The sequence below is a fragment of the Oryza brachyantha genome, chromosome 4, assembly GCF_000231095.2.
Source record: "Oryza brachyantha chromosome 4, ObraRS2, whole genome shotgun sequence".
NCBI classification, from domain to species: domain Eukaryota; kingdom Viridiplantae; phylum Streptophyta; class Magnoliopsida; order Poales; family Poaceae; genus Oryza; species Oryza brachyantha.
Window position 1 is genome coordinate 14,991,144 of NC_023166.2, and position 27,785 is coordinate 15,018,928.

At 42.3% G+C, this 27,785-nt stretch overlaps 3 protein-coding genes across 4 annotated transcripts; 1 reads left to right on the forward strand and 2 right to left on the reverse strand.

Annotated features, from left to right (window-relative positions):
• Positions 1 to 1,840: 1,840 nt before the first annotated feature.
• On the reverse strand, positions 1,841 to 3,569 carry LOC102716867 (probable aspartyl protease At4g16563). The gene has a single exon (XM_015836283.2). It carries the CDS (start codon positions 3,522 to 3,524, stop codon positions 2,049 to 2,051), a length of 1,476 nt encoding a protein of 491 aa, XP_015691769.2. The 5' UTR covers positions 3,525 to 3,569; the 3' UTR covers positions 1,841 to 2,048.
• Positions 3,570 to 9,428: 5,859 nt separating this feature from the next.
• On the reverse strand, positions 9,429 to 13,627 carry LOC102702185 (bifunctional adenosine 5'-phosphosulfate phosphorylase/adenylylsulfatase HINT4). 2 transcript variants are annotated; one of them, XR_001550040.2, is made up of 6 exons: positions 13,260 to 13,627; positions 13,095 to 13,141; positions 11,958 to 12,034; positions 11,783 to 11,849; positions 9,986 to 10,063; positions 9,429 to 9,895 (listed from the first exon to the last, which is right to left on the reverse strand). XR_001550040.2 is itself a non-coding variant. In XM_006652515.3 (6 exons), exons 1-6 carry the CDS (start codon positions 13,400 to 13,402, stop codon positions 9,811 to 9,813), a joined length of 492 nt encoding a protein of 163 aa, XP_006652578.1. In that variant the 5' UTR covers positions 13,403 to 13,627; the 3' UTR covers positions 9,429 to 9,810. The 2 variants fall into 2 exon arrangements, 1 of the variants encoding a protein (XP_006652578.1); XM_006652515.3 differs by having other exon boundaries at positions 13,265 to 13,627.
• A 7,378-nt stretch (positions 13,628 to 21,005) lies between these two features.
• LOC102717150 (beta-fructofuranosidase 1) lies at positions 21,006 to 27,343 on the forward strand. Its single transcript, XM_040523100.1, has 7 exons — positions 21,006 to 21,690; positions 21,877 to 21,885; positions 22,030 to 22,904; positions 25,991 to 26,152; positions 26,294 to 26,538; positions 26,870 to 26,957; positions 27,064 to 27,343. Exons 1-7 carry the CDS (start codon positions 21,279 to 21,281, stop codon positions 27,256 to 27,258), a joined length of 1,986 nt encoding a protein of 661 aa, XP_040379034.1. The 5' UTR covers positions 21,006 to 21,278; the 3' UTR covers positions 27,259 to 27,343.
• Positions 27,344 to 27,785: the final 442 nt, after the last annotated feature.

The following is a 27,785-nucleotide window of genomic DNA, read 5'->3' on the forward strand; positions in this document are numbered from 1 at the left end:
AATTGCTTTCTGTAGTCTCTATGCAATTATTGCTTGTTGAATGGTGTCTCTTTTTTTCCTGTTATTAATGATTTGTATAGTTTCTGCAAAGTTGTTTCTTAAGAACAATTATGGCAGCTTTGTATTGTAAAGGAGAGTGCAGGTCTGAAATATGAAATGTCTTTGCTAAGTATATTCAGTACCTTTTCCAGTTTTCGTACCATCTCTCATGTGGGGCGTGGTTTATTTTATCAGAGTTCTGTTGAGGGACCACAAACCTTATCTAATCATGGAAGTATATATGGAGGGTCCTAATTTAGAGAGATATTTAGTGAACTATCAAAATTGTCAGCAGTAGTAGGCAATTATATGTGCCTTCTGTGGACTGAAAACTCAGGTAGTTGCAGTGAATTTAGCTGGTAATGTTTTTCATGTATATCTACATTTTACCCATATTTATTTCTCTTCTTTTTCTTGGCAGCTAGCGATTATAAGTAAGCTTAGTACAAATTAAGCTTAGATAAGCATGTTGACTGAATTGTCCTTTCTCTTGGCAGCTAACTTTAAATTAAGATTAGATGAATCAGCGTGTTAAATATCAATGCAGTTCTCATTTAATTTGTTATCCTAAGAGATATAAAGTATGTTCTTTCTGCTTAGAGCTTGCTGGCATGAAAGATAGTTTTAGAGAAGTAGATGAATCCAAGCTGTACACCTGAAATTCAGTTAGCATTTTGTTCGGTTAGCATGTTAATTATTGAAAAAGAAGTTACTGCCAATGTTGTATCCCCTTTCTTGTTGCCCTTTCTGGGTGCCCCTAGGGATTTTATTTGTACGTTGGGAATGGATTTTTTAAAATTTATAATAAAAAAAAGTTGTTTATCAATTTGGAACTAAGCGCTATCATTTATTTTTATAGAACAAGTCTGAGCCGATGGTGGGTACTATGTAATAATCGTTGACATATCGAATATGGTGCAAGAGAATTATCTGTGGCACCTCTTGACATATATTGTTTTATTGAAAAAGATGATAGGTCCTATTTTTTTTATTATCACGTCTAGATTGTTCTTTATATTACTTTTGCTAATCGATCATGTACTACTATGCAATTACTCATACTAAATTATATTTTATGATTGAACACTTCATATTTAAAAATGATATTTTGAATATTGTTATTTTATAATCTATTATTAAATATATTCTAACACCGTAGCGTTAGCATGGACACTGGTACTACTAGTGTCAGAGAAAGCATGTTAAAAACTAAGCAATTATTTTTTTTCTAGGACAGGAAGAATGTCCAGAAACTGAACAATTATTTTTTTAAAAAAATCCGACGAACCAAACACATCCGGCAATACAACGACAGCCACGGTATGTTCACCACATGTTCTCGATGATTCCTGGTTTTTATACCACATGTGGACCACACCACAAAACTGCTGTAATTTCTGTAGCACATTGAACCATGCGCTGCCTTTCCTGCAGGAGACAAAGACGCCAGCTCATGCTCGGCTCACCACTCCACACGTGCGCAGCTCCCCATGGCCCGCTTGTACGCCACACTCATCACTCGACAGCTCACTCAAACTCAGTTGCAAAGCTGATTACCCATCACCACAACATCGATTTCTCGTTGGATCAGCTTGAAAACTCCGGAGTTCCTCTGCACCCCTCGTGCATTAGTGCTTGCTGCCGCCGGCCAATGATATTATCGTTGCACCAAATGTGCCAAAGATTCGAGTTTGTTTACTGCTGTTTCTCTGATGGTAGCAACCCGTGTGAGGCCGATAGGTGCTCGTATTGCTTCCGGTAATTAACATGTCTCGCCGTCTGAGTAGTTTCCAATTTTCCATCGGTTAATCGGTAAACATATTTCCATGTGGGCAGAGCAAGACAAGATTTACAAGCAGAACACCAGAAAGAAATCGGTAACGTCGTGAAGAAGAAGAAACCTACAGATACATGGCAGCTACTGGTCTGTACTCTGTACACCTGGGAGCTGGGACAAGCTAGCTACGTTAAACCATAGTTGTACTCGATCAACGTAGGCCCGCACCAGCTCACCGGCGCGAGAGCGTGTCCCACAGGTCCGTACACCGCCGGCGGGCGAAGCCGACGCGGGACGCGTCGACGTCGTACACCACCTCGAACCCCTGCTGCTGGAAGTTGCCAAGCGTGCCTGCGGGGCCACCTCCGTCGTCGTCGTCGTCGTCGTCGTTTCCAACGACGTTCATCAGCATCAGGCACCCCACGGCCCGCCCTTCCTTGCTCTTGAACCCCATGAAGTAGTTCCTCCGAGGCAGCGCCACCGTAGCGTTGCCACGGAAATGGAGCGCCACCGGCGGCACGGCCCGGTCCGTCGGGGAGTAGTGGTAGCACGGGGAGAGGCCTGTCTGGGCCTCCGCGTCCTCGGCGCGCGTGAACCGCGCCGCGGCCATCGCGCGCGCGAACTCGTCGGCCACCCGCGCGAACGTGTCGCTCGGCAGCATGGTGAACGTCGTGCCGGAATCCACCACCATCCCGCCGTTGCCGTCACGGTCCACGTACCCGAGCTCCGGCTGGGCCTGGATCCTCTTCCCGCCCACCGAGACGGCTTCGAGCGCCACCGAGTAGAAGTAAGGGTGCTTCGGGTTGTGCAGCAGCGGCGTGTACACGAAGTCCGTCTCGGAGGCGCCGATCGCGGCGGCGTCCGGGCTGCGGCCGAGGATCAGCGGGCTGGGCCGGATGAGCCGGTCGGCGCAGAACGAGTGGGCGACGAGGCAGTACGAGAACCTGCCGGAGAGCGACGGGGCGAGCTGGGCCGGGAGCGAGAGCGGGCCGCGCCCGAACCCGGCCACCCCGACGGGCTCGCCGAGCGCCGTGTGCGCGCAGGCGAAGGTGAAGTTCTCCACGGCCATGGACGCAGCCAGACCCACGCGGCCGCGCCTCAGGTTCGCGACGAGGCTGCCGTCCCCGTACGCATAGTAAAACGGCGGGCACGCGTGGGACGCGCACGAGTCTGTCTCGATCGCGTCCAGCGGGCACCGCGCCGCGGCGCACAGGTCGGAGGTAGGCGCCGAGGAGTGCGCCGCGGAGCAGAGCGGCGACGCGCAGGAGATGCGGCGGGAGTCGATCGGCGGGGGGAGCGGGCTGGAGCTGTTACCAGGCGCCGCCTTCCCTTCGCAGAGCATGCAGGTGAACGGGGCGCAGGGGAACCAGACGAGGTCGCTGCCGGTGTCGAGGAAGAGCGACACGGAGCTGGCCGTGGAAGGCGGGCCGACCGAGAGCGACAGCGTGTAGTCGCTCCCCGGCGCGAGCGGCAGCGAGAGCTGGCGGTGCCGTGGAGGAGGCACGCGCCGCGTGCCGTGGCGGCGGCCGCGGTGGCGCGCGGCGGAACGGAGGGAGGAGGAGCGGAGGAGGCGGTGGATGGCGGTGGTGTCATTGGTGGCGGTCGGGCGGAGCGAGGATAGGGTGTTGGTGAGCGGGATGAGCAGCCCGTGGCATCGCAGCGAGGAGGAGACGAAGAGGAGCAGCAGGCCGAAGCAGAGGAGGCGCATGGTGACGCGGGCGCTTTTGCGCGGGGTGGAATGGAATCGTCGGGTTTCTTTCTGGCCGGCCTCAAGCCGCGGGTTTAGAAGGGGTTTTTGAAGCGCCGAGCCGGCTGCCGTGGGGACGTCCAACGAAAAACGGAAATCCACCCGGGAGACGCCGCGAGCCGCATGGAGGATTGGAGGGACACGCACGCACGGTCGCTCGGGCGCGGCGCGGCTACGTGACGAGAGGACGAGTGGATTTGTGGGGGGTCACGGGACGGCGAGTTTTACTGCGTGCTTCAGTGCTTGGCCGCGAGCGGCGAGGATGAGGACGAGCAGTACGGGGAGTAGATGGTAGCAGAGCCAAGCAGGACAAGGCGGGACACAGGAAGCTAGAGAGTGGCCTCGGAGTGAGAGCGGCACAGCTATGGCCTATGGCTAATCTTTTGCTTTGCATTGCATTTTCAAGTACCACGAGCTTGGGATCACTATGGTTTTTTTACTGGTAAAGTGGTAGTGGTGACCGGTGACTTTGCGAGACGGCGATTGTAACACGAAAGGCGCACTTCGGTTCATCGGTGATCGATCATCTCGTGGGGTTCAGGTCGTCCTATCAGTGCTCACTGACATGCGGATATAATCGTACATAAAGCCATATGTTAATACTCCTTCCCTTCCAAAATAAGTATATTTTCTAGTTTTTAAACATAATCTTTTACTCTTTGTTTTATTTGAAAGTATTTAGCTATCAATATTTTTATTTTTATTAGGTGACAAAACATGGGTAATATTTTACGTGTGAGTAGTTTTTTAAAATTTTGTATAAAATTTTCAAATAAAACAGATGGTCAAATAATGAACACAGAAATAAAAAAAAGTTTCTCTAGGACAGATATAGTAACAAGTATTATAGAAATAGAATTGCCGATAATTTCATTCATATACAAGGTCTGTTTAGCTGCTTTGATAATACTCCCTCCGTCCCAAAATAAACCAATTTTTCACTTTTTACCTTCAATTTTTGACTCTTCGTTTTATTCAAAATTTTTTGCGATTGATACTTTTGTTTTTATTAGATGATAAATCATGAATAATACTTTACGTGTGACTAATTTTTTTCTAATTTCCTGAAAATTTTTTAAATAAGACGGATAGTTAAACGTTGGACACGGAAACCGGAGAATTCGTTTTTTTTGGGACAGAGAGAGTATGAGAAAAAGTTGCTACATTTATTAGGCCCTGCTTGGGTGGTGTTTGGATGAGATTAACACTTTTTATTCCCTGTCACATCGGATATTTAGATATTTATTATAAATATTAAACATAGACTATTAATAAAACTCATTCATAATCTTAGACTAATTCACGAGATGAATCTATTGAGCCTAATTAATTCACGAGTAGCCTATATGATGCTACAGTAAACATGCGCTAATTATGGATTAATTAGACTTAAAATAGTTGTCACGTGAATTATCTCTCATTTATAATTAGTTTTATAAGTAGTCTATGTTTGATATTTATAATAAATGTTCAAACATCCGATATGACATGAATTAAAAAGTTTAGTCCAATCTAAATGCCCCGTGGTTGATAGCTACTAACATTCACGTATAATCTTGTCTGTCAACTTTAGTCTTGTCGTATTTTTATGATAAGAAAGACGATAAACTTTTAGGCAAGAAATACAGTAAAAATGATAGGTCAAGTGGTTAAGAGTTAGACAAATTAAAGTTATAGCTTAAAAACAAACACTGTCCGCTAAAACTGTAACTTGTCTAAGGTTAGATATGGCAAAGTTAGTCGTCAACCAAATACGTTATAAGATTATTAAAGACTCAACCGCACAACGATAAGTCTAAAGAGAATGTTATCATACTTTTCTGGGTCATACTTTTCTAGGTCATTGACACGTGAGATTTAGTTTGTTAAAAAGAAATATTGCCACAGCTATTGACCGTAACCAAAAACAGTTATCAAGTAAATCAAAGTTACCTATATTTAGACGTGATAAGACGTAGCTAGCAACCAAACACCCAAAGTGCTATTGCTAGGCTGGCTCGCGTATGGTCAGGAAAGGCTGAAACTACAGCTACTACTCCTGAAAATACTGCAGTACATCTTTCTATAACCGTCTCCTTTTTATCTTCTGTTTAAACCACTCCTTGTTTAGAGGTATTTGAAATGTCAAATGACAAATGGTAAAAGTATTGGTGGCAAAAGTTTTAGCATTATATTTTTGCAAGTTAGTGTTTAGAGGCATACCAAAGTTGTCTTTTTTTAAAAAAAAGTGAGATGTCGTCCGCGTCCCTATGCACTTTTTGATAAAATTTGCTAATACAGACTACTAAATGCCAAATGCAAATGTGTCATTTTCTTACTCTAGTGTTTAGATCTATTTTACCAAAAAGTGCTTCGGGCAAAACTTTTACCATTTTGGGCCAAATACACACGAAAATGTGTGCTCGTTAATTTGCACTTGGCTTGTTGCATCCATATATAGGTTAGGTTAGGAAGATAAACATCAATAGATTAAGTACTGTGATTAAGCAAATTAACCACTGTGATTCAGTACAGCACCATTTAAGCTGCAGATAGCTGTTCAACCTTCTTTTGAGCTAAACCAGTACATAGGGGTTATATTAAGCTCTTGGATTCTTTCATTAACCCTACTAAATTCTTAAATATTTTTAGCTTAAAAACCTATAAAATTTAGGCCACCATATTTTAGACTATATAGAAAACTTTGGACCCATTACCACCCATATCAGTACCAACTAATTTGCATAAAACGAGCTAAATCATTAGCACATGATTAAGCATGTATATATAGAAAAACTCTATAGACAAGTTGTTTTAAAATCATAGATAAACCCATTTTTATGCTAATGATTTATCTTGTTTTATATAAGCAAATTGGTTTACTCTATTTTGCCACGAAAGAACTAAAGACGCGCTAATCAATAGTTGGGGACCACTACAAAAATGTAAAGTGCTTATCACTGCATCTGGGTGGATATGATCGAACCCATCTCTTGATTGCACCATCAAACTAATCATCAAATCAACCTACTACTGCACTACACTAGCTAGTCTACCTTTTCCATCTTTTCGTTCAACAATAGATCAATAAACAGTACAGATAATCAGCGAGTTGTTCATGCCAGGAGCATTAGCAAAGACAATCACGTGAAAATGAACAGATCAATAATTCCGTGAGAGCCGAAAGGGCGATATGAAAAAAGGACTAGCTCGTCAGATCTTTTTGTTGGAAGTGTTAGTTCAACGTAAGCGGATCGTTTGAGGAAAAAAAATAACATATTTACAAAAAAAAATGTGAATACAAATTTTCTATATGTGCCCTTAGCCATCTTAAAGACAATGCTAAAAAATAAAATACGATAAAAAATTTAAAATTAACTCTAAATTTAAGATTTAAATTTAAATTATAGGTATAAACATGGGAACGATAGTTTCAGTAGCCACTGTGGCAACATTATCATTAATTCATGATTGATGAGCTCACTATAGTTAAGTGAGCTGTATACAGAACCAGATACATAAAGGGACTTGCTCCATTTTGTTGATAGAGCTTGATTACGGTGCTCTCTACCTAACACTATCAATATTATCGTGATAGGAAGAATTTCAATAGTTAATTTAGAGTTTTAATACTCATAGTTGATGAGTCCAATTAGCAATAGAGAGCATTCTAAAACAACTATCGTTGAGAAGGGAAGGGCCCAGCACTTTTTATGTGCGATATTTCTATGCAGTTCAGTGATCGAAGATCAGTGCAATCACACATCCACGCCTGAGCGATCACTCCAGTGTGAGCAATCTTGCACGTACCGCTGGCTGGAAGTCCAATTTCTCAAAAGACTATGGGCTAGCTGATGGACTGCGAGTTACTACTACATTTACTCTATCTGACTGTGGGTTCCGGGATTCTTGCTTCACTGGCATCCACAATGGTAGAGTTTCCTTTAAGCTTCTGTTCACGCGTCCCATTTCATACGTATTCTCTTCGTCCCAAAATAAACCAAACTTTTTTATTTTTTATCTATAATTTTTGACTCTTTGTTTTATTTAAATTTTTTTACGATTGATATTTTTGTTTTTATTAGATGATAAATCATGAATAGTACTGTACGTGTGACTAATTTTTTTTCTAATTTTCTGAAAATTTTTCAAATAAAACGAATGATCAAACGTTGGACACAGAAACCGAAGAATTGATTCTTTTTGGGACGGGGGGATTACGCGATACGTGAGGTTAATGCGTGGTCTGAGCCTCGTTGCAGAGAGGAAGTGAATAGGAATTCGAATTTCAAACCACATGAATCCGAGAGAAACGGCGAGGAAAAACTAGCTACGGGTACGGGAGGAACACGACAATTGTTCGTGCAAGCAGCCAACGCTACGTACGGGCGGCACAATGATGCACCAGTGAACCACCATTCGCAGCCAACGGGTGGAAGCCGCAAGCAGCAGCCAGCCAGCCAGGAATTGAACGGGGAGAAGCAGCAGGCTGGCCGGCTGGCTTGGGAACAGTCACAGAAGAAACAAGAGGAGACGTGAAAAGGATTGATCGTTCGCGTTTCCTGTGCCCTCGTATCCGAACCTCCATCGCCATGATGATGTACTATTGTACTCCTCCTGGTGTGAATGTGTCATGATGATGGTGATGACGATTGACAGGTACATGGCGTCGTACGATGGCTGGCCGGAGAACAGCTGTGAGGGGGGTCGGGTACGTGCCGTAGCGACGAGGGTCCCCGCCCATCGGTGGGCGCCGCCTAGTCGGCTACAAGTCCATACAAAGCCGCAGACGCGAAGCTCAAAGAACTCTAACAAGAGTCAAGACCAATGGCCAATGGCCGTCGCAAATACTGTACGTAACCCAGCTCAAGAGTACTGTGGATGCAATGCAAGCACTCCAGTTCAGGCAGATTCTGCTACCATCGTTGGCATCTCTATGCATGGTCTTGGCTTAAAGGGTGAGCCATCACTGTCGTCCAGCGTCTGCTGCTTGGTTGCTTCACGCCACTTCCCCATGAGAAATGGCTGCTGCGAACTACTGGTTCGTGCAGAGCAGGTACTCGCTGGGATTGGCCTTTGCCCATAGCGGACGAGGGCGGACTACACTGGAACAGAAACAAAGGCAGAGGCGAATGGAAAGAGACGCGACGGACCACCGAAAGATTGCCCCGTCTCTGCGTGCACTGCAACGAGCAAATGCAATGGAACATTGCTATTGCGTTAAGAGCCGCAGGCGAGATAAATTCCAGTCTGCAGGTGCCAGATCCTTTTTGGTGTATGGCATCCGCACTATGATACAGAACTGTTGATCGTTTGGAGTGGCGACAAAACTAATTTTACAAAGGCGCAAGACCTGGGTATGCTTTCGAATAAACTGAAGACGAGAGGAATTCCATTATTACTCGTTTGCGTACAATCAGAGAGTGACCTACTTATTGTCACTTTTTGGTATGCAAAAGAACCACAATCGACCCGGTTTCTTGCTAGCTTGCCTCTTGGTTGTGGGGACAAATGCAAACGGCTAAGTACATGAGATTTGATCAAGAGCAACTTTTGATTTGACAAATCCAATATATATTTGTTTCTAAGATGCGCATTATTCCCATACAAGCCACAACAATATTCATTGTGGCAGGTCGGTGCAGGCAGGTCCCCAACAGAAGGATGATACAAGCATTAAAAAGCTATAATTAAGTGACGAATAATAAAAGGATGCAAACACAAGCTCATGACGCAATCGACTCTCCTAGCGTGTGGTTCACTGTCCGCAGGTTTCCGTGGTCATAGCCATTATATGGGTACTTTAACTTTGTATTGTTGTATTATCAAAAGTATCATTAAGAGCTCTGGGATAAAATATTTTAGTCCTCTGGGACCAAAGCCGATAGTCCATATAACACATTTCTTAATGAACCCCATGATTAATTGCAACAGCGAAAGCTAACGAGAAAAATATCATACCATGATTGGAACCTGCCTAAATGTTCCACCGATGATCAACATGCCATAAAAAGGCTATCGGTGGTAATTATTCCTTTGTTTATAAGGAAAGGCTGTTCGCCCTAAAAGGAAACTTATACAGCGGCGCCTATCAATTCAACGCAGCTCAACTTCCAGAAAGGGCAGGAGTTATTATTTTACGGTACAATTTCAGACCATATGTTGAGTTTACAGTGGATCACGTACAAATGACAATACAATAAAAGTTAAGCACCCATAAAAAAGTTATGCGAGAATAGCTTGTACCGGTATTTGTGATAACTGTCGACTATGGGCGTATTCTTTCCAATAAACTCTCAGCTTCAATAAAACCTCCAAGGGGACCAAGAGGTGTATATTTTACTTGCCTCCAGCTGTTAAAATGAAGTGGTATAAATAATTTCCAAGTGAAAATATGCACATTTCAAATGAAGTGAAAAACACATAGCTATGTAAATGAGTACCTGGGCATAAATGGCAATGCCAAGCAGTGAAGATGAAGGTGATCTACACTATTAAATGGCGGCTGGTGAAAACCAAATCTGCAAGATACAAAAGTTTACAAGAATGCAGATAGGAATAACGCTCAATAACTATCTAGTGACATTGAAAAACAAATTAATGTTGCTTCCTGTTAGCGTATCAGAGAATTTCCAATCACATCTCTACTTTTATAATTAAAGGTGCTTCCGTCGTCCATCATTAATCCACGCCATGCTGGCGAGATTGCATTTCTGCATGCGGTCAAGCGGAATCCTGCCCGTTTATGTTCTGGGTCATCTTCGAGTCGGAGCCCAGTCCCACACACTAATCAACGAACGGACGAGGAGAAAAACAGGGGAAATCACATTTGGCTGTGCACCCATAGATCGATCGCCATATGAGCGGAGAAGGCAAATCATATTGGCTGTGCACCCATAGATCGATCACCATATGAGCAGAGAAATTTACTATGACAATGCCTTTCTCTTTTTTTACTACTCATCCAACTATGGCCGCGTTTCGATTAACTTGAGACAGAAAGGAAGCTTGGTGTGGGTACCAGTTCAGCTCTTCCGCTCATGCCTCATGGTGAACCAACAAGCAGCAGCAACAAGGTATTGCATCTATATACCGATCTACACATCAAGTGTATTAGATTCACACACAACAAAATGAGCTTAGTTTTCTTGCCATCTTCATTTTTTCTCTCTAGGGCAATGATATGAACGCCTTGTACATGGACGAAAATGGTTTATGTTCACTCGGTTCCATATTGTAAGACCTTATCTAGATTCATCCATTGATCAATGTCGTTTTCATATGTGTCTAAATTCATTAGTATCCATAAAAAATCTAGGCAAGACTAGAAAGTCTTGCATTATAAAACGAAGGGAGTAGTAATACTAATTACTATTTATTATGCTCTATCTTCTATTTTCTGAAAAAAAGAATCATAGTATATAGTTGTTACTAACAATTTGTGGTCAACATCATTTCTCTTATCAGAAACCTGCTGTTGCAGGTCCTCACAGAACAGAAGTGTACAATGGCTCCAATCATTTCGCTTCTACTATAAGCAAAAGTTCGAATTTTTACAACTTAATTTTGGAGTTGATTTTGTGATTTTTTCATCATAGTATATTTTACATCATTTGCCTTTGAATCACTATGAACACACATATAAAAGTTTTACTCATAAATTATTTTTCAGTTGCTAGTAAGTTGTTTCGTCTTTTCTTCCAAAAAGAGAACCAATGGGAGCCAATTTTATAACTAAAAATAAGAATAAATACAAGTTGTTTCATACGCTTGCTCAAGTGCTCAACTGGACATTGACTACCCATAATAATGTTCAAAGTATACAGGGGATTGCAGGAAGTTGCTCCATTACCCAAAATCATCATCTACCTGACCCCTATGGTAATTAAATCTTGTACCACACAATGATCTCAATTATGTATAATTTCTTTCAACATTGTGCAGCAGATTTTCGCACTGCTGGAATGGATCCTTATGATTATTAAAGAATGATGAGGGGCAAGGCTGATATCTCGCAGGTGATGCTATCAACTGTGAAGAATATGATGATTTTGTTCATCAACCCTGAGTGTTCATTTATATATTGTGGACATAAACTAAGCATCCAATTTCAGAAAACAAAATAAATATACGATTATTTTAAAGGACATAGATAGTTTATCCTGTTGACTCGCATGAGCATTTTGCTAGTGTACAACAGAAATAATGAATATACCAAATATATTTCTTTTTGGCAATACCTGTGTTCCTCTGAATTGGGAGCATCTCGATTGAGTAAATCTCTTCCTACTGCCACCATGTGACTAACTGAAAAGCACAAAACATACTGCAGTTCAGCAACTAGTTGGTTTGAATTACATGAAGAATAGTAGCGACCCAAGGTTGCACTAAACAAAGAAGAAACAAATCACCCACCTAACTGGTGATCTTCTGTGTTTCTCCGGAGATCATTGACAGTAGGTATATGCTCAATGGGTATGACAAGATAGTGCCTAAAAACAAAACATAATGTAGGATGCCGTGAGACAAGTTTTAAAGAAAGACCCGACAGGCTCTGAGTCAATAGTTCACTGGAAAACTGAAAGCACATTCTCTGGGTCAATAGTTCACTGTGGAAAACTGAAATTAAATTTGGAGACTTGGTGCTAAAAGAGTACAGGCGAAAAAACACTCTGGCATGTCAACAATAAATCGGCATGACTAGCTCAGCTCGACTTCTTGTTCTGTTTGCATTGAGTTCACAAGGGTGTTAAGCTGTCTGACTGATGCAACTAACCATATGGAAATAATTATTGGTAGCAACATATCTTTCAACTGTAAGCTATGTGATATTTCATATGTGCACCACTACATGTGAACGAAGATGTGCAATTGTGAAGATATCCAGCATGTTTTTGCACTGATCCTCCATAATATAGAAAAATATAATGATGATGCTTGTGTACATGCAAAGTCACATCTCACGAACATCCAAATAGGTGGTCCAGAAGATTGGGTTCTCCATTACATTTTGGTTTTAGGAACACACACAAATTCATACAACAGTTAAAATAGATTGGTAGAGAGGAATCAGTAGCACTGCTATTATGCTGATCATAAATATTGATCGGCCAACAGAATGCGTTACTGCTAAAAGGTGAAATCTCTTTCTCTGAGTAGAGGCAGAGAAAAAGAGATCACTTTGAAGTTTGAACAATGGTAAAATGTGCCCAAAGACGAAAAAATTGCACCGGCACTTAAGTAGCAAGCTTGTTCACAGTAAAAACCATTAGTTTAGTTACAGATTAGGTAAGTAGGAGGGCAACATAACAATTACTCCAACAACAAACACAATCTAGTTAAAGAGCCTTCCATCTTGCATTAGTATAGAAATATAGAATGACGGCCAATTCACTAGAAACAGTATTGCTCCCCAATTATCGCCAGGTGTTTTTGACGATATACGAACCCAACTATCCAGGCGTTATACGTAACAGAAGCAATGCCATATCCAGACCAATCCCCCCAACACGACGCCGTGTGAGCAAGCTGGAGCCACAGAAGACAAAGTACCTGAACGCCGACGGGTTGATGTCCCTGAACGCGACGACCCTGTCATCCTGAGCACGAATCCAAAAGGACACAGTGTCAGCGACCACAGCACCTAGATGAACGCGCACTCGCGCGGATTAGATCGGAAGCGGCGACGGGGAGGGGAGGGGAGGGGAGGGAGGGTACAGAACGGAGTAGAGGAGGACGGTGTCGCAAGCGGGGTCCCGGCGGGCGATGGGGCAGAACACGCACCAGTCAGCCATCGACGCCCTCTCCGGCCTCCTCGCCGCTCTGCCTGTGCCGCCGCAGAAGCAGAACAGCTTCTTCATGGCACCCGCGGCGGCCGAGTGGAGCGGTTGAGGGTGGTTGGGATTCGGAGGGGGCCAACGCGGCGTGGACTTGGACCGCTTCCGCCCGGACGCGGCAGCCCGTGCTGCTGCGCGCGCGTGGGAATGGCGGGATACCGCCGCCCCGCCGCCGGTATCGATCCGGCCGCCGGTGGCGCACTAGCCTATGGCCGCGTGCTTGGTTCCGCTTCCGCGACCCATGGGCAACGGCGCAACGCAACGCAAACGCAATCTCGCGAGGTCGCGTTGGTTTTACTGGGCCCTCGTAGAAGCCCAAGTCAGCACAGGCCCGAAATTTATATGGGCCATGAATTTGGTCGCGAGCCCAACTCAACACAGCAATTTCTCCTTTCTTGCTTCACTCTTATTCTTCCGTGTCAAAATCTCTATCTCTACTGTTAAAAAAAAGATCGGAACCCAACACAATCCTCTTATGCGTGCATGGGAGGCCAGCCCTGCGTAGCCTCAGTTTGATATATTGCAGGAATGGTAAAAAAGCGCACTTAATTCTTCTAGTGAAGCTTATCTGGTATGTTTATATATTGGTCAACTGTTAAAAAATTACGATTACTGGGTGATGAAGCAAGCAAAGGAGGAAGGGGAATTCTTTCGACCATTACGCACGTTGCCGGTGGGTGTAAAATTCAATTCTGAATTTTTATTTAGCTGGCAAAGATCGAACGCGACGGCCGCTCGACACGCAAAGAAACCGAGCCGTACGCAATCCATCCACGAGGCCCAGAGCATCGCTTGACTGGACCGGCCGAGCTGTACTGTACATCCTGCAGGCTGCTTGAATGTTTGGTCTAGCACGAGCCTCGGCGAGACTGCCGGTTAATTTAAGTTGGTACATGTGGCTCAACCACGTCGGAAAACACATCAGCATGTGGTGGATAATCGAACATGTACACGCGTAACACGCTAGGGGTGGTTACTTGGCCGCGAACTTTTTCGTGTCAAGCTTGCTTGCACACGCAGGATGATCAGGTTTTTTTTTCCCTTTATTATTTAATCAGTTTCCCTCTATTGCTTGTGCATCGTGCATATCCGTACGTGAGCGGAGTACTAGGGTTTTGCTCGTCGCCCTCATCCTTTCGCGTCTAAACATGTACATGAATTTTTTTACTTACAACTTTTTTTCATATGAAAACATCTTGTTTCATTTCTATCTTTCAAACACTAAACAATCACCCTCTTTTATCTAAGATTGTCTAAGGACATGAGCCGACTCAGCGACCGTTTAGGCCTTTAAATTAGGGGACCCCAAAATCTACTATAAGGTTAGCTAGTCTTATTTTTTCATTTATTTTTATGTTATAAGTTAAAATTTAAATTTTCAACCTCAAGAACATGTAAATAAAAGTTTAGAGTTTTTCATCGTAGTTTATTTTTAACATTTATTTTTATATTGTTAAGAACACATATAAAACTTTTATTCACAAATTATTTTTTATTTGTAACTATATTGTTTGGTTTTTTAACGTATAGCCAAACAATAAGAGCTAGATTTATAAGATTTGAACCATGCCGATAAGTGATAACTGAAGCGATTTAATCGCTCCAACGTCCACCGTGCTGCTATTTTAGAACCTCCATTTATATAGCGTTAGTGGGCCTTTAATTCGTGGAAACGGCCCTGCTTTTTGTCTCCCGTCGTCCCTGGACAGGATCGATCAGTGGCAGATGATGATAAGACCTATAAGCAACACCTGCGATATCTGCACAGCCGGTTAGTTCTGATCACCACATATATTACCGTCGTCACGAAAGACGTGCTTTGACATCTCGCGAGACACCGCACGCATGCAGCTGCCAGTCTGCCATGTTCTTCCTCGAAGACTCGAAGGCGCGTCTCGGACAGCCTAATGGAAGTGAAACTGATCAGGCCGTGTTTAGTTTTTAAATTTTTTTTTTTAAAAACATCATATTGAATTTTTAGAATCTAAATAAAGCATTAAACATAGATGAATTAAAAAATAATTGCACAGTTATGGAAAAAATCTTGAGACAAATCTTTTGAGCCTAATTAGCCCATAATTAGCCATAAGTGCTACATTAACCAACATGTGCTAATGACGGATTAATTAAGCTCAAAAGATTCGTCTCACGGTTTCTAGGCTAACCGTGAAATTCATTTTTTTATTCGTGTCCGAAAACCCCTTCCGACATCCAGTCAAACATTTGACGTGATACTTTTCCAAAAAATTTTCTACATGTAAATACCACCTGAAATTTGACCTTCAACAGTACAGGCTTTCCTGTGACAGGCCAGAAAGTTCAGCGGATCTCGAAAGGCAGAAGAAGGCATTGCAGGAAACAGGCGGCAGCGTGGATTCACGGCAACCATGTGGCAGTGCCTGCCCGGAGAAGCTGCAAGTAACATGCACTGCGTCAAACTCCTATATAGCAAGCATACTACTGTGCGTACAATACAAGTAGTGCAGCGCCTATCATGGGGGTCGTGATCGATCAACCGAGCTCCAAATGTATGTGCAGAAACGGTGCCGGTAGCGCATGTTACTCGCGCTCACCGACCGGCCGGTCTGCTGTCGTTGGAGGAGAGGAGAGGAGATCGACCGGAATTAATGGATCGTGTCATGTGAAAGCGCGATAGAACTCAACGCAATAATTAGATTGATATCGGTGCGAAGTACATATAGGCACGAGTCATATCCCAGAGAGATACAAAGATACGGATAGGATCGGCATAAGAAAGTAGAAACATTTATGAGATACACGAGATATATTAGAGATATAATCTAATTCTAACATCATGCATGCTATCACATCGTCCGTGCGAGCGTCTCTGTCTGCGTATTAAACTCTCCTGTGCCTGCTGCAAAAATGCTTGGAGCAGAGTCTATCCACGCAGACACAGGTGCGTACGTAGCTAGCGTATGCCTGCGACGACGTCTCAATTACCATTTTGGCAGTCCAGATCGATTGGGTGCAAGCTCAATCGATCAGCCAGGCAGCTTGCTGCTGCTGCCAGTCACCGGTTCGACGATATCCACTCTGTCGATCAAACGATCTAGGGGGTAAGTAAATGGTTCTCTTGCGATGAATGGTTCAATGCTCGATCAGGTGTTCGATCGATGGATTCGTGCGTGCAAGTCTGTGATCGTGTGCGTACGTACTCATGGATTGATTAATTTATCTTAATTTGTCAGAGTTAGTTTGTCCAAACGGGTACACCACATGACTAATACTATATGAATTGCCACGGTGGAGAGGCTAGTTCCAGCAAGCAAGTAGGGGTCGGAGTCTCGGAGATGCATCACAGCACAGGTGGTGACGACACCATTGGATCCGGAAAGATGGTATTTGGCGGTCCTTTTCTGGTCCAGTAATTCATTTAATTGCGTCAAAATCTGACACGTGAAAATTTCGTTGTCTCTTTTCTCTTCAAAAACCGATCGAGTCGATAACAGGCACGTTTTCCGAGCTTCATTTTTTTTAAAGAAATGCTACGTTCATCCTAAAATATAACTATAATAATTATTCAGTATACATAGAAAATGTTAAAAGACTATTTTATAACTTCCATGTAAATTTTTGAACTTTTAATCGATTATATTCTCTTTGTAAACATTTAATTGTCTATATAATCATTTTGAAATGATTGAAATAATATGAATACATACATAAATGGTTATATTGTGCTACACAATTTAAATCCTTTAAATGCTTCTATTTTAGAATAGATGAAGTGCTTTATATACATGTATACGCCTATGTGTGTATATATAATTGTATGTGCGTATGTATTATACGACAGGTTTAAATCCACTTTTAAAAATATATAATGGTTAATTTGTTCATTTCTACACTGAACAATCACTCGTCTATTCATCAATTCAACCATTCAGTACGAGAAGTACAATTACATTGTGAAAACAATCATAAGAGTTGTATAATAGATACAATAATTCTACTTTTCAGATATTGTAATCTAGTTCGATTGCACAGGAATTCAGCTGGTTAACAGTTCAACGGAAGAACACGACCTACACTAGCATGTCAATTATGTCGGAAAATAATGGACCTTTTTTTAGTCAAGATAATGAATGGATCATTTCTCTATCATCGACACCGTTTTTTCCTTGCAAGATTATCAACGTAATTAATCTACCTAAATTATCGTCATGCATATCACGTGGAGACATATTTTTTGAACGGGTGGAAATATAATATTAAATTACAAAACCAAAACATGGTGGACACTAACCTTACAAACGAATTTGTGAACAACACCATATGTAGATGAATTCAACAGGTAGCTATCGAGGAAGCTAGTGTGCATAAATAAATATAAGAAACTATCAGCGACTAAGGAGGACAACCGTATCGATATAGCTGCATACTCCGTTTTTTAAATTTGATAACGTTAGTTCATAGATCTACGTTTAACTATTCATTTTCTTTAAAAATATGTAATTTATTAATTATTTTGTTGTGATTTGATTTATTACTAAAAACACTTTAATCATGACTTAAAATGTATATCTGCACAAAACATTAAATAAGATGAATAACCAAACATAGATTAAAAGTCATCAATGTCAAATAAAAAAATCAGAGGGAGTATATTCTCTTTTTTTTTAATTGATAATGCCCACTCATGTTTTTAATCGATAATGTTGTTATAACTTTTAAAAAGATTGATCATTTGTTTTATTAGAAAAATTACGTAATTGTCATTTGTTTTGTTATTTGTTGTGATTGGTTTATCATTAAAGTTATTTTAATAATAGCTTAAATTTTTATATATCTACACAATTTTTTAATAAGATATATGGTTAAACCAAGTCAAAAAATCAACCAACTATAAAAACCGTAGGAAGTACTTGAGATGCCAAACAGCTAACCTCCAACTGTTTTTATTTTGGGAAAAATAAAGAAAAAACACGCATCCTCAGGTTCTGCTTCCCTGTATGATCTCTTTAATTCTTATAGTTATGAATGTTTAACTATTATGACAAAATTTAGCTAATCCTTTTGAAACTTTAACGACCGATGAATCACTTCTCAAATACTCAGTTTTTAAAAATGGTACATGTGGATTTAGATTTAAAGAAGATATAATAATATTATAAACTTATTACTTTTTATAAACTTGTTTTAAAATACAATTGATGGTCAAAATTTTACAAATGTAATCAAATTTTATTCAAAACGTTAAATATTTATGATGGGAGAGAATGCTATTTACGCAGTACATTTTAGTTATTTTACTGATGGGCCCATGTCTTTTTTAAGACAATGGAAATGTTTTGTGACCCTTGTTCGATGGCGGTTTGCCGGCTGCTTTAATAGATCGTGTTACTAACTCGGAATGGGATCCTCTGTATTTGAAAACAAAATATAAAGATATTACATTAATTTACATTATTCATATTTTTGGTAGTACAGTACGCTACAGTATAAACAGTAAACACAGTGTACCAACAAACTGTTAGGACGTATTTCTCTAATTCGAATCACTGTTACCACAAGGCTCAGAGCACTGTTCAAACAGTGCCATCTGTTGTTACCGTAGAGGACCCGAACGCCACTAACTCACCATGCATCAATTTGGAATGGGTGAAATAAATATATTAACAACTTTTTTTGATATATTAACAACTTGATCTATAGGTATTGCTTGTGTGCATTAAGCGTGAAATCCTCGTGAAAAAACAAGTACATATGCTGATTGCTGAAGCTACGTACTCTGAAACTTGGAAGCATGGAGCTCTACGTTGCGTAAATCTCTTCCTTCAAACAACATGAATCGGTAGATAGATACAAATTACTTATTAGCACATATGTCATCAAATTGATTAATCTCTTTTAAGTTTTAACTAGGATGTTTGTAAACATGGCTATGGGGATGATTTTGTTTATTCGATTGATTTGGACTTCAGTCCGTTGTGATTGTTATTAATTCTATTTCTTAACGTGCAAAGTCCTATTTTTATTTATTACGTTTTGTTCATGTAATTTGGTTTCTATTAAATTTATTTGTTTTTCTTGGTTTTTCCTAGGCTATCACCATCTTTTTTTTTGCAGAGATTCCTAGCAGTATTTAAGAATAACAAATAAAGTTATTCGCGGGGTGCACAAGTACGAGGGATGAAATGGCTTGATACAAACTCCAAATCCATATTTCTTGAATGTTGAAAAATTTAAAGTAAAATATAGTAAAAGTTGGTGCAACAGATTTACAGCTCCCTTGTCAATACCTTGTCGAAAACTCTGAATGGACCTAGGGATACCGACGAACTGTTATAGAGTCTAAAGTCCATCACCATTATCTTTTCGCTTTTGCTTATAATTATAAATCAGAATTTAAATTTTCAACATTTGATTTGGAGTTGATTTTAGAGTTTTCTCATCTTAGTTTATTTTTATGCTTTAGCTTTTAGATCGCTAAAAACACGTATATGAAAGCTTTATTCATAAACTATTTTTTATTTACAAATATGATGTTTGACTTTTTTCCTAAAAGACAAGCGATCACCCCCAAGTCTTGTCAGAATCAATATAAGAGATACAGTTACCGTCGAATAACTCCACGTGTTATATCTCATCGGAGCAAATTCATTAGGATACCGTTTTAAAGCTTTCCTTTTCTTACTATAACCACTAAAGTTTAGCACTATGTTTTTCTAACTAGTTGCTTCATTCATTGAGGGGAAAAAAAACCAAACGATCACCCTGCACGCATTGTCGGAATCCATATAAGAGGCAACGTTACCGATTGAATAACTCTATAGATTATATCATGTCGTAACAAATTCGATGGGATACTGTTTTAAAGCTTTCCTTTTTTTACGGTAACCAACCAAAGTTTAGCTCTATGTTTTCCTAACTAGTTACTACATTCATTAAGGGAAAAGCCAAATAGCATCCCGCACGTATTGTCGTACTCAATATAAGAGACACCGTTACTGATCGAATATCTCTACCGGTTATTTGATGGGATACAATTTTAAAGCTTGCCTTTTATTACTGTAACCAACAAAAGATTAGCTTCAAGTTTTCCCCAACTAGTTACTATATTTATTAATAAATGTAAATATATTTGTACAATCAGCTGCCAATACATACTGGAAGCGGACAACGAACTTAAGCATCCCTCCCTTCATTTTTCATGGTTAACAAGAATTTAAATTATTGCTTCAGTGCCACACTGTCCTGTAGTAGTAGGACGCCAGGACAGGACTACTGACAGAAACGCTCTTGAACCAAAATTTATGATTTGGCCAACAGGCCAAGTGTTAATATTTCTAGCTGTAGCTAGCTTTGCAGGATTCAACCTTACTGATCGTCCATGTTTTGCCGGTTGTGAACAGGTACCAGTGAATTAAACCCCAACATGCAAATTCAGCAGGCTAATTAGCGGTTCACAAATTTGGAACCTGAAATATCGGAATTAAACCCATATAAGCCGACGATTAACTACGTCAAAACCTGTCGTTTATGTGGCCCACATGAACCGGGCCCGTCCCCAGACTCCGATCGACTCGCGCGGCCAATGCTAGCTCCGCTATAAAAATCCCCCCCGGTTTTGTGAGGGTTTCCTGTTTCTTTCCCTATTCACGGTGCTTCTTTTCCTTTCCCGATTCGCTTGGCGGCGAGCCTGCGAGCGATCCGGTGAGAAGAGTTTCACCGGGACAGATTACACCTGTCCCTTCCGCATAAGGCAGCCTCGCTATAAATGCTGCCAGCCACGTCGTTCGTTTCTATTTTCCTCGTCCCCTCGCTAGCTCTGGCGTAGCCCCCCCGTTCATATATACACAGGGGCGCATGCATCTTGTTCGCCATTAGCTCAACGTAGCACAGAGCGCAAGCGGGCCGCGAGATTGGATAGTCAATGATCCCGGCCATCTCCCCGATCATGGACGGCGCCGCCCCGCTGCTTCCCGAGACGAGCCCCGAGAGCCAGCACCGTGATCCGGCGAGGGCGAGGAAGCGGCAGCCGGCCATCATCACCGCCGTCCTCCCCGCCGTCGCGTCCGCCGTGGTCCTGCTCGGCCTCGCCGCGCTGTTCCTGGTCTATGGGTTTCGCGATGAAGGGAGGGCCGACGTCGTCGCGCCCGGCGCCGTGGAGGTTGTTGTGGCCTCGTCGTCGTCCCGCGGCGTGGTGGAGGGCGTGTCGGAGAAGTCGAACGCCCCGTCGCTCCGCCTCGGCGGCGGCAAGGTCCGGGACTACGACTGGACCAACGCGATGCTGTCGTGGCAGCGCACGGCGTTCCACTTCCAGCCCCCTAACAATTGGATGAACGGTACGTATACACGTCGCCATCGTTCCTGTGATGCCGTTGGATCTACCATCGCACGGCTCTGATTTGTCGGTTACATACTTACATTGTGTTATGTTCTGACCCTAATATTTCTCTGTTCCGTTTCTTTTTTCCACGGGCGTCTCGTGCGCCTGGCCGTGCTGCTCGTGGTTTCCTCGTCATCTCCAGATCCGAACGGTAAGTTGTTGGCGCTGATTGGTGGTTGCTATGGCCGAGCGTGTCAATGCACGGCGCAATCTTGTACTTGTCACGTATTGAAGTCGCAGGATGTGACATGGATTTTTTTTTTTCGCACGCACTGACCGGGCCATCGATCTGCAGGTCCACTATACTACAAGGGATGGTACCATCTGTTCTACCAATGGAACCCGGACTCGGCCGTGTGGGGGAACATCACCTGGGGCCATGCCGTGTCGCGCGACCTCATCCACTGGCTGCACCTGCCTCTGGCCATGGTGCCGGATCACTGGTACGACATCAACGGCGTCTGGACCGGCTCGGCAACGCAGCTGCCCGACGGCCGGATCGTCATGCTCTACACCGGCGCCACGGAGGAGTCGGTGCAGGTGCAGAACCTGGCCGAGCCGGCCGACCCGAACGACCCGCTGCTGCGGGAGTGGAGCAAGGCGGAGGCGAACCCGGTGCTGGTGCCGCCGCCGGGCATCGGGCTGACCGACTTCCGTGACCCGACGACGGCGTGGCGCAGCCCGGCCGACTCGGCGTGGCGGATCACCATCGGCTCCAAGAACCGCGACCACGCCGGGGTGGCGCTCGTGTACAAGACCGACGACTTCCTGCACTACGACCTGCTCCCCACGCTGCTGCACGTCGTGAAGGGCACCGGCATGTGGGAGTGCGTGGACTTCTACCCGGTGTCCGCCACGCCGGGCGTCGAGGTCGGGCTCGAGACGTCCACCGAGCCGGGCCCCGGCGTGAAGCACGTGCTTAAGGCCAGCCTCGACGACGACAGGAACGACTACTACGCCATCGGCACCTACGACGGCAAGGCCGCCGATACCTGGACGCCGGACGACGCCGAGATCGACGTCGGGATCGGGCTCCGCTACGACTACGGCAAGTTCTACGCGTCCAAGACGTTCTACGATCCCGTCGGACGGCGGCGCGTGCTGTGGGGGTGGATCGGTGAGACCGACAGCGAGCGGGCTGACATACTCAAGGGCTGGGCCTCCGTCCAGGTAACGTACAATGGTCACCAACCCCCATAACCTTTGGTTTTTAATAATTTCTATAATAATAATTTCTGATAGGCCATGGATTTAGTAGTAGTTACGTATAAACAAACTCTTTTATTTAAGTTTGACAACGAATTGAACGAGACCGGATAGAGATAGAAAACGGTCAGTATTTTTGTTATATATAGTTTATACACTATAATAGTGGAAGATACTATACGTATCCGATCCCAAATAAAACTTATATAGGCCTAACTAATATAAAATCTGAAAAGCGTTATAGATTTGTTATATTTTTTGCAAAATTAATTAGTATATTTTTTCCAATTACATTAACAAGATACTTTGTTAATAGAAACATAAAGATCATACTATTTTGAATTAGTGTAGCAAAAATGTAAAGTGATTAGGACGATATAAACTTTGGAGATCCAACAAAATAAAACCTTCTGAAAATAACGCCCCTAGCTAGGTAGCCAGCTAGATCATTCTGATCTGTCTTACCATGGATGACTAGGACCCAGTCAGTATGTAGTTGTACACTTGTGCACCATTCTAGACCACAATTCTGCCCACTAAAATAATGTAAACCATTGCCCTCCCGTGCATCACACCGTACGTGTACACGTCTTTTAGCCGTGCACCACGAGAGGCATGCAGGCGTGCAAGCTTTCTTGCCGAGCCGTCCGGTCGATCCAAAAGAAAACGTGCATGTTCTCGCATGTATATACGGTGTGTAGGCGGGGCCCTACTATACCGGGCTCATCAAGTCCTTCTATCCAAACTCGAGTCCTTCTATCCAAACGAGCTTCACGATGCTGACTTGATTAATCCATCGAAATCACGTACCCAACCGCCCAACCACCCAAGCCGGCCGCCCGGGCCCGGCAAGATTTGCGTTCTTCCAATAGAATCGCGCGGATTTTGCTGCGGCGCAATGAAACCGGACTGGATCAGCCGGCGTTTTGTGGTGCCCGACCGTGACTTGTCTCCGGTTGGTTGGCCGAGAGCCGTACGCCTAAGCAAAAACTTGTTGTCATCACGTCTTGGTGCGGAGAAGAAGTAGTAGTATTTAGCTAAAGGCTGGGGGTCAAAGTAATCCTCAAATTGCGAGGGGTTTTTTATGCGTCCATAACGTGGCTTTGCATTGGCACTTAGCTGGATTAATTAGGACATTTACTTGACGCAAGGGGGATTTATTTGACTTTCCATTTGCTAGTTCGGATCGAATTCCAAACAGAACTATTCAAAGGGTCTGTTCCAATGAAGTAGCACGTGGATAATGACTTGCTTAAGGGTAAAAAAAATTCAATAGCATGATCTGTCGCTGCAATCATTTTTTTTCTATTGGCAAGCAAGAAGGGATGGGTGGGTTCGACCCCCAGGTCAATAGGCTTTTGTTTTTTTCTTTTTACATATTACCATTTTTCCTTTATCTTTAGAACATAATGTTCGACAATTCATTAAAATCATTGATGAAATCAATGGTTTATATGAATATAAAAACTCCGCTTATAATTATTTCTAAAGATGAAATTAAGGAGAAGCATACAACCATTTTACCTGCACTACACTATAATATAATTCAAATTCGGATGCCATGAGAAAATCCTCATTATTGATTATTTTAATAGTCCTTATCAAATTAATATTGCCATGCATGTTACCTTTGGACGTGTCAATACTCAAACATTGGGCAGCTAGGCTGAAGAGCTATAGGCTTTGCCAGCCGTAAGTTGCAAACATAATTGAGTTGTGTTTTACAAAACTCGAACATGGTGCTCCTAACTATTAATATTTGCCAACTGCGCTGCTGGGAGCTGGGTTGTCAAAATTAGGTACTAGATTAATGAGTAAATGCACTTTCTTGGTGACCAATTATATAATAAGTGAATATTTCAGAATTGTGTTGAAAAAACACTAGCATGAAAACATGGTGAGTGTGTTAGGAATCTAGCATGGGTCTTTAGGTTGTAAAACTCTACCGTTCATCGGCCATGCAAGGTGGGTTGCAAATATGCTAGAGGCGTATCTTTAAAAGGATAAAAAAATAAGGGTGGAAAGGTGAGCGTTCTAAAACTCCAACATGGCCCGTAAGGTTGCGTAACTCTAGCCTTTGCCAACTCCACTAGGTAGGGTTTCTCAAAAATTGCTGATAGGTTGAAATTAAGTGCACTTTCTTGGTCAAATGGCTAGTTGTGGGAATATTGTTGAGTTGTATTAAAAAAATACTCAGGTGAGGAGCGAGCGTGTGTTATGACTCGAACACGGGCCGTTAAGTTGTACAATTCTAGTCTTTGCCATTGACGCTAGGTGGGTTTCTGATAATTAGTTAATAAGTTAACCAATAAATGCCGAGGCATTTTCTCAAATGGCTTGTTTGGAAATGGGATAGGCAAGGTGGGAAATAGGATTTATTTCCAATTTTTGGATACCCAATGTTTGGGTAGGATGGGAATGGGACGTGCATTCCTGCTGGACCAGGGAATGGATAGAGTGCTAGGTGAAATTATGAAATTGTCCATCCATCAAATAATACTCAAATGTGGCTTTTATTGTATCAAAGGGTATTTTGGTCATTAGTCCAGAAACTTTTTTCCTAATCATCGAACCAAACATGTCATAAAATTTTCCTTTATATGACTACCCACCTCATCTAACTAGAAAATATTTTTCATTTCCCACCCTCATCAAAGTATCATGCTAGAATTACATATTTTACCTCAAGAGTGAACGTAGAAACAATAACTACAATAGATCCTTTTAAAAAATATCTCTTACAAGCATTCATCATTTTTTTCTCATGATCATTTATGTCTTTATCTTTTAAATTGCTGATTGGATTAGTATCCTTTGTTTAACATGTCTCCTACAAGCATTCATCTTTCTCTTTTTTTGTTTGTTCATGATCATATAAGTTTTTTTTATCTTTTAAACTATAAAGTTTTTTATCTTTTAAACTATCAATTGGATTATTATGTGGTGAATTCACACTATATGTTGCAATTAGAACTTTAAATGATGACCTAATGTTCTAAATTTTCATGTTATTTAACCATGTGCATTGATCCCTTTTGGCTCATGTGTAGTCAATTCCGAGGACTGTTCTCCTAGACACGAAGACAGGGGGCAACCTGCTCCAGTGGCCGGTGGTGGAGGTGGAGAACCTCCGTATGCGTGTCAAGAGCTTTGATGGCCTTGCTATCTCTCCCGGCACCATCGTGCCATTGGATGTCGGCAAAGCAACACAGGTGTGTGTGGTGCGACTATGGCGTTCGAACAAAATGTGTTGTACACTTCTACAAAAATGTGTTTCCCAAAACACAATAACTACTGTCGATATTTTTATACTAAAACTAACATGTGCATGCATTGATTATGGTGTGGTGCAGCTAGACATCGAGGCTGTGTTCCAGGTGAACAATTTGATTACCGATGGCGTCACCGCTGTGGACGCTGGAGCGGCAGCGTACAGCTGTAGCACAGGCGGCGGCGCGGTGGGTCGAGGCTTGATGGGCCCATTCGGGCTTCTTGTGCTAGCTGACCAGGAGTTGACGGAGCAGACAGCTGTCTTCTTCTACCTGGTCAAGGGAGCAGATGGCAACCTCACAACCTTCTTCTGCCAAGATGAGCTCAGGTATGTGTATTACACACTTTCTGGTATATATATATATATATATGTGTGTGTGTGTGTGTGTGTGTGTGTGTTTGTATCTTTCTTAGTATGAGCACTTTTTACAACCAAATCTTATTACAATGCACATTTGTTAAAGAAGTGGCATCCGTTTTCAAAATAGATAGCACGTGAATATATTTGTGTGAGGAATTAAATATGTGTTTTTTAAAAATAATTTCTAAAGGATGTGTGTACGAGACCGAAACTCTGTGTGTGTAAAGTGGATTAAAATTCAACATTAATTTAACCAAGCAATAATTTTAATGCATTCTAATTAAATCTTGTTTTTCAGGTCATCAAAAGCAAATGATCTTGTTAACAGAGTCTATGGTAGCTTGGTACCTGTGTTGAATGGCGAAAGCCTATCAATAAGAATATTGGTAAGCATTTTTTGATGCTGGTTACATCCATATTCATATGCTACTTGATATATATATGCTCTAATACACTGAAATTTAACTCATTGACTGGCATTTCTTTCATTAGGTTGACCACTCCATAGTTGAGAGCTTTGCTCAAGGAGGGAGGACATGCATTACCTCGCGTGTTTACCCCACTAAAGCGATCTATGAATCCGCCAAAATCTTTCTATTCAACAATGCCACAAATGTTGGAGTCACTGCAAAATCGCTAAAGATTTGGGAGCTGAATTCTGCTTACATTCGTCCATATGTAGACTAGATCCTTTTAAATGTAATGGCAACAATGAATGATTTTTCCATATTTATCAGTTGTATTGTGTAGGCTATTTTGTTTGTTTGCTTCTTTCTTTTAAATTAAAACTATAACTTACAACCATGCAAATGAAAGACACCATAATGATCAGCCATATGTTTTTTTCAAAGTACTATATACTATTGTCTGTGTGTGCATGGGCACGACCCCACACATGCACCCTCTTAGGCATGCTCATGTACCATCGTGTTGTCCCTAGTGTTCTTATCGACTATGATTGTAATGTTGTCGAAAGCCAGTGGTGTTGGGTTAATCCTACCAAATTAAACAATCTATATAACAGACCTCTTCAACAATGACACAAATGCTAAGTGCATTGCAAAACTACTAAAGATTTGGCGGTTGGACTCTATCGACAATCGGTCCATATATATATGAAATTACTTTTAAATTCAATGGTAGTTTGGTTTGCCTAGACTCATCAGTTGTATTTTGTAGGCTAATTTATTACTTTCCTCACATCTTTCTCTCAA

Bases quoted from the DNA above. Each gene is read 5' to 3' on its own strand.
- LOC102717150 (XM_040523100.1), top strand. From the start codon at position 21,279: ATGATCCCGGCCATCTCCCCGATCATGGACGGCGCCGCCCCGCTGCTT. The intron at 22,905-25,990 runs GTAACGTACAAT...GCTCATGTGTAG, and splicing joins AGGGCTGGGCCTCCGTCCAG to TCAATTCCGAGGACTGTTCT. The intron at 26,153-26,293 runs GTGTGTGTGGTG...GGTGTGGTGCAG, and splicing joins ATGTCGGCAAAGCAACACAG to CTAGACATCGAGGCTGTGTT.
- LOC102716867 (XM_015836283.2), bottom strand. From the start codon at position 3,524: ATGCGCCTCCTCTGCTTCGGCCTGCTGCTCCTCTTCGTCTCCTCCTCG.
- LOC102702185 (XM_006652515.3), bottom strand. From the start codon at position 13,402: ATGAAGAAGCTGTTCTGCTTCTGCGGCGGCACAGGCAGAGCGGCGAGG. The intron at 13,142-13,264 runs GTTCTGTACCCT...ATTCGTGCTCAG, and splicing joins ACACCGTCCTCCTCTACTCC to GATGACAGGGTCGTCGCGTT. The intron at 9,896-9,985 runs GTACTCATTTAC...TCATTTTAACAG, and splicing joins GCATTGCCATTTATGCCCAG to CTGGAGGCAAGTAAAATATA.